Source organism: Gavialis gangeticus, unplaced genomic scaffold, assembly GCF_001723915.1.
Source record: "Gavialis gangeticus isolate Ggan-Ray unplaced genomic scaffold, GavGan_comp1, whole genome shotgun sequence".
Taxonomy (NCBI): Eukaryota; Metazoa; Chordata; order Crocodylia; family Gavialidae; genus Gavialis; species Gavialis gangeticus.
The window spans coordinates 22,630,467-22,636,592 of NW_017729011.1; the positions used below are offsets into that span (position 1 = coordinate 22,630,467).

General features: G+C 45.5%; 1 protein-coding gene across 2 annotated transcripts in view; it reads right to left on the reverse strand.

Annotated features, from left to right (window-relative positions):
* Window positions 1-4,995, reverse strand: part of LOC109293045 (kelch-like protein 20) — a 15,941-nt gene extending 10,946 nt beyond the window's left edge. For both annotated transcript variants that reach the window (XR_002096229.1, XM_019510830.1), the window contains exons 1-2: window positions 4,094-4,995; window positions 1,227-1,410 (exon numbers count right to left, since the gene is read on the reverse strand). Coding sequence is in view for 1 of the 2 variants with exons in the window: in XM_019510830.1 (XP_019366375.1) it covers window positions 1,227-1,410; window positions 4,094-4,274 (365 nt within the window). In the remaining variant the exon portion in view is untranslated. The remainder of the gene's footprint in view (window positions 1-1,226; window positions 1,411-4,093) is intronic.
* Window positions 4,996-6,126: the final 1,131 nt, after the last annotated feature.

Sequence of the window (6,126 nt, forward strand, 5' to 3'; positions counted from 1 at the left end):
ACAAGGGCACACTTTTGGTTCATATTCTGCACATTTGTCAAGGTTTCTCTGCATCTTAGTCCTACCCTCCAGTGTATCAACAACTCTTCTCCAGCTTGGTGTCATCTGTAAACTTGCTGAGGGTGCACTTTATGCCATCTTCCAGGTTGTTGATGAAGACATTGAACAAAACCAGCCCCAGAACTGACTCCTGGGGCACTCCACTTGAGACCAGGTGCCAACTAGACAGGGAGCCATTGATCGCTATGCTTTTAGCTGAAGTCAAGATTATGTGGTTTAAAAAAAGAGCGCAATCTAATTCTTGGAGCCCATCAATATGTTTATCATACTTAGGAGCTATTTTACCCTTCAATGATCATTTCTGCTCTTGCTCAGATTCCTGATGGAGACTGTTTACACTCTGCTCAACCTGTGAGCAATGGGAGCAAGAGATCATTGGGCATCACCTTTCAGCTCGGAGAGACAGTTTCAAGCATTTCAAGCCTCAGAAACCTTCTGAACTTCAAGGTCTGGTTTTAACCCACTTGACCAGTCTGATGACTTAACACAGGATAGAGACTATAGAGGTGGGCCACGAAGGAACAAAGTTCATGTTTAAACAGCTATCCAATGGGCAGTGCTTCCAAGTCCAAAGTCTCATTTGGAGATTGCTGCATGGATCCAAAACCCAAACAGAGAGGAAGAAGGTAAAGTGTTCAAATGTCTATTTATTTTCTACTACCCCAAAAGAAACATAGGTTTGTCTACACTGCACCCAGTTGTGACTACAAACATTACCTGGGCTACTTTTAATCTGTCCAGCACAGGCAACAATCACAACGTAGTCATGGTGGCTCAGACCACCTGGGCCCATACCACGGGTCTGATCCAGGAATGCGTGATCCAAAATCGCAAGTAAAGTCTGCAGTTTCCAGCAGTTCCTGCAAACAAGAACCACCCCGAGAGGCGGTGGAGTCTCCATCCTTGGAGGTTAAGGCCCAGTTGACAAAGCCCTGGCTGGGATGATGTAGTTGGGGCTGGTCCTGCTTTGAGCAGGGGGTTGAACTAGATGTCACCTCCCAAGGTCCCTTCCAACCTTCATTTTCTATGATTCAATGAATGCCAGGCCCCAGCTAGCATGCCTACATAGAGATTTTCCTTTGCACATGCAAAGAACATGCCAATCCCTCGCCTTCCTGCTCCAATCGCCTGTCTTCTAGTCTTGTGCTCCTGCTTGACAGGATTACCTCTCCACGCTGCTGAGACATGTCGTGCCATCATAGCCCCCAATGGCATAGATGCAGTTTTTCAGAGAAGCCACTCCTGCCCCACGGTGTGGTCGAGAGACAGAGCCCAGCAGTTCCCATTCATGCTGGAGGGGGTTATAATGTTCTACCCCGCTGATGGCATCCCTGTGGTGCCAGCCTCCCACTGAAAAGATAAAACATAGCACAACCACAGAAGGATAAGCAGGACCAAATGCAATCAGGGAAGGCTGAGAAGAGAGCAGCTCAGAGCCCTTTGCCACCACTGAGTAACTCTCAGAGCTCCCCTGCCAAGGCAGGAAAGGGTTCCTGTACCAGTTCTGCATAGGCTGGAAACAGGCCCAGGGAAATGAAGTAACTTGCTTCAGGGGATGCAGAATGACAGGAGAAGACCTGGGACCAGAACTCAGGGCTCCCTATTCCCCACATCTGGTGCTCACACAGCTGTGCCCTGGGCTTCAGTATTTCTCAGCCAATTAAGTTCCCCATAAAGTGCATGCACGCACACACGTGCATGCACGCACACACGTGCATCCCCCAACACTTAAGCCAGCTCTCTGTTGCTATCTTATGCCTCACATTTACCCATCACCATTATACTGAGTCACCGCATGCACCATTTTTAAAACTCCAGGCATCCGAGAGGCTTGCAAACTCTGGAGGGTGCTTAATGATCGGTTATTGCGGGGGCAGTTGTATAATCATGCTTGAAAATAAACCAGCCTAGGAAAAAAACAAAACAACAAAAAAAACAAAAACTCTGCAACACAAAAACTCTCCTACCCAAATTAAATCAGTTCATGAGAAAGAGCAGAGAGAAAAATAATACTGCTTTGATCTGGGGATTTGGAGAAGCATTTTGGTTTTGCTGGTTGTACCAGCTGGGTGCCCATAAACATGCAACCAGGGATATTTTAAAGACAGGTAGGAAGTGTTACTGGTTTATTGAATTTTTACATTTCCAGGGTTTTCCAACAGGCTTCAGCAGTTATTTATCAACACGCCCATAAACAGCATCGTTCCTTGGGTGCTACTAAATAAATATTGTGGTGGCTGGTTGATCAGATTACTACCATCATAAGGCAATTTAAAATAAATGACTTGACACTCAGGTACTGAGAACACCACGCTGAGTTTAATTGGAACCAACTGCAATTGGGATGCTGCAGTCATGGGTTTTATTGTTAGTTCACAAATGCTTAATTGGGAGAACTAATATTTTTTGTGGAAATGGTTTCAAACCCTAGTATTCATTTGCTCACTGAGTAGTTTAGCTGGGCTGGAACTTGTGCAAGGCGTAGCTTTTCAGAACATAGCCCAAGCTTTTTCTGAAATAAGGAAAGATTTTCTGATTAATTCATTTCTAGGGAAAGATGGTAACCGATGCTGTTCATGCTCATTGACTGCTTGGGATCTACAAAGTGTAACTTCTGCAACAGCTGAAGGGGTTTCAAAGTTTACACCTGGAAAAGATGCTCTCCTCACTCCAAGGTGAGTCCTATTAGAACTAGCAGATCCCCACTTCAAAAAGGGGATGCATTTGCTGCAGACAGGTTACCCTACCCACTGTCTGAGAAGGGGAATGTTACATCAATGCATCTTCCATATGCCGATGTGCTGTTACCCATCTCTCTACTCCAGAACTGGGAATCCTGACTGATCTTGGAGCAAAGGATTAAAGGTGTGGAACGAGATTCTCCCTACAATCCTGTCTGTTCAGACCATTCATTCAGACCTACTGCAAAGCTTCCTCCCCGAGCTGAGATCTGGGTCTCGACCCACTTGCTTCATCACTATTATTTGGGTTAGTCAAAAAAACCACCCAAAAAGTGCAACAACTTAATAGTTTGGACAGAAGAGAGACTGCCATCAGCTCCCCCATAGTAGTTCTTGGATCAGCAAACTCCCTGAAAGCAATAGCTCGTGGAGAGGCACCTGCTCTGGTTTTGAAACCTGGCATGCTCAGGGCCCGAGCTATGGTAGCACAGAGCTCAGCAAGGGCTGCAAACAACCCACCCTTTCCCCCCCACCACCAAGAGAAATTGAGACAATCCTGGGGTACTGAGCTTGCCCCCAACTCTGCTCTCAGCCAGGAGTTACCAGTATCTGAGCTAGCTCTTAAAATTAGCCGGGGTATGTCGGCATCAGCTACAGTCACAAGGGTGAAAGCAGCGCAAACATACCCTAAATCCACAAACTCCCCGCCAACCAATGGCCTGGCAATCCTGCCTTTCAGATAAGATAGATAAGAAGCCTGAAGTCTTCTAAATGCACAAATTCATTGCTTACAGAGGATAGACACAGCACTGAATTACCTGAACTTTGGATTCAGGCACATCTCCCATGCCACGGGCAGGTGGAACCAGAAGTCATCACGGGAGTTAGATCGTGGTTACAGAGAACAGTGTACACAACATACACCAATAATTGTTTAACCCCTGCTGCCAAATGCTAGAGGCAGACTAATCCTCCACAAGTCCTCTGCACTGTATTTGTAGCATATTAGGTAGACAACAGAAACCTTGGTTTTCTCATATTGCCCCAAGACTTTAGACGATTTCATCTTTATGAATAAGGATATTCATAAAGATGCTGGGAGCTGGATTGGGTCATTAGCAGAAAGATGCTCCAGTGCTGGGAGCTGGACCTAGCCATTAGCATGCCGTCTCCCATCCTCAGAAAGGCTGAGCTCTATTGTCTTACACTGATGCTTCATCCTTGATGTTTGACTCTCTTATCTAGTCAGTGCCACTTCTATATTGGTATTTTCAATGCTTTTCCCCAACCTCTGTAACAAACACAACACGTATCAGGCAAAACCAAGAGAGGAGGAGAAAGGGCAAACTTACTGGCAAAAACAAGCTCAAGCTGCTTGCTCGTCTCAGAAGCTCTGGACTTGGCCTCCGGGATAACCCTTTTTCGCCTGCAAGTCAAGCTGTTCCCTAAAGCAAAGCAAATTCCCCAGTTACACCAATATCTCAGAAGAGCTCGGCTGGCCAAGCAGGCACTGACACGTTCCCAGGGAAACATTAGTTACTGCTGGGAAAGGACACACACGATATGAGGGATAAGATAGTAGTGGAGACCTTACAAACAGCTGCTGCAGGCTCTGTCCTAATGAAGATTCAAGCTCCAACAACTAATCCCAATGATCAGCGAGGAGGCTTGTACATCCTTCGCAATATCCAGGGTCCGAATGAGAGCATTGTGTGTCTCGTGACTACAGATCCTGGTTTATTTTTTCCTTTGCTGTCTAAGTTAGCAAGTAGCAGCAAACCGAATACAGCTCGGAGGTCAGTCAGGTACTTTCCCAAAGACCCATCAAACAAGCACCTACCTATAAAATTGGGCAGCAAAACCTGTGCAGTTGTTCTGATTACTGACTACGGCAGAGCTGGAGGTTCACAGGTAGCTCTAAAGCTAGTTTTTCAGACTACGCTGCAAAATTAAGAGCTTGGAGTTCTTTAATACTTGGCTAACAAACTACCCCTGGGGTTAAGCAAGAACGGAATCAATAATGTTTAATTTATTGAAAATTAAGAAGGGTCTATTAGAAACTCTTCTCTCTCCTCTAAAACCTATAAGATTTAACAGAATATCACCATAGGGTTTCTGAAACATCTAAACCTGGGATGGCCAGCTTGAGACACGAGTGCCACAAATGGCATTGGCAGCCTCTGTGCGGCATGAGGGAGATTGGGGAGGGGCCAGGTGATGCAGTGCCAGATACGGCAGGGAGCAGAAAGCAGAGCAGGAGATCAGGCACAGAACATGAGATGGGAAGCAGAAAGCAGAGCAGCAGATCAGGTAGGTGAAGGGGATCAGAGGGACAGTGGGGGGGTGGGGAGGTGCAGGGTTAATTTGTGGCATGCATGTGAAAACCAATGATTAAGCCACCTCTCTAAAGCAGGGGGATCATTCGCTATCAAAATGCTATACATAAGACAGCTCACAAGCACTCCCGTTCTCTGCCCAGTCTTGTGGGACTTTAACCCAAGAGTTTTCTAGAACATTAACCAAATTGCTCTCCACTTCCAAAAAAAGACAGTGAAGTTTAACCATTTTTCTACCCATTTTTTTTTTTAATTTAGGGAAAGCGTCTTCCTTAACCCCCAAAACGAGGTGTGCACAAAGTGAGAGCATTGTGTACACTATATAAACAGCACTACTATAATTCCCCTTTCTTCACAGTCCTTCAGTCTTGCTCTAAACTTCATTTTTCACCCAATTTTCCCATTGATTTTCCGCCCCTTCACTGCTTTATGGAAATAGGAATGCAACAACATTCAAAACCAAGCTAATCTTTCAAATACAGCAAGTCTGAAAGGCATGAAATACACTTAAAGTGAGGCGATTCAACTCTGTTAACATATCAAAACCTGAAAACATATCGAGTTGTGGCAAGGTCAGAAGAGAGCCAGATTACCGGAGAGTGCTAGGGTGACTTTAAATCCATGCAGCGATGTTAAATTAGTAACCTGCAAATTATGCAATTCTCTGCTATGCCATTTATGGAACTCATCCTTTGTCTTCATATATACCCATCCCCATGCACCAAAGGAGCTCGCAGGGCCGTGAAAACTGGGTTGATCACCTCTCTCTAGTCCCAATGGGAGCAGGAGACTTATATGTCAACCCACACACCAAAAATAGGAAGGTGCCGCATGTGTTGGGAAGGAAGGTCACATAGCATACAAACTCCTTGCAATCCTTTGTTCCTCTCTGCAGCAAGACTCAATAGCCTCCTGAACCCAGGTGACTGCTCACTATGATTTCAGGTACTTGATATCCGTCAAGCAGCAGCTTTACCCATTGCTGCCCTCTTCTCCTTTATCACTAATTTAGTTCTTATACAGTGCTCTGCAAAATAGTTCTTTTCACC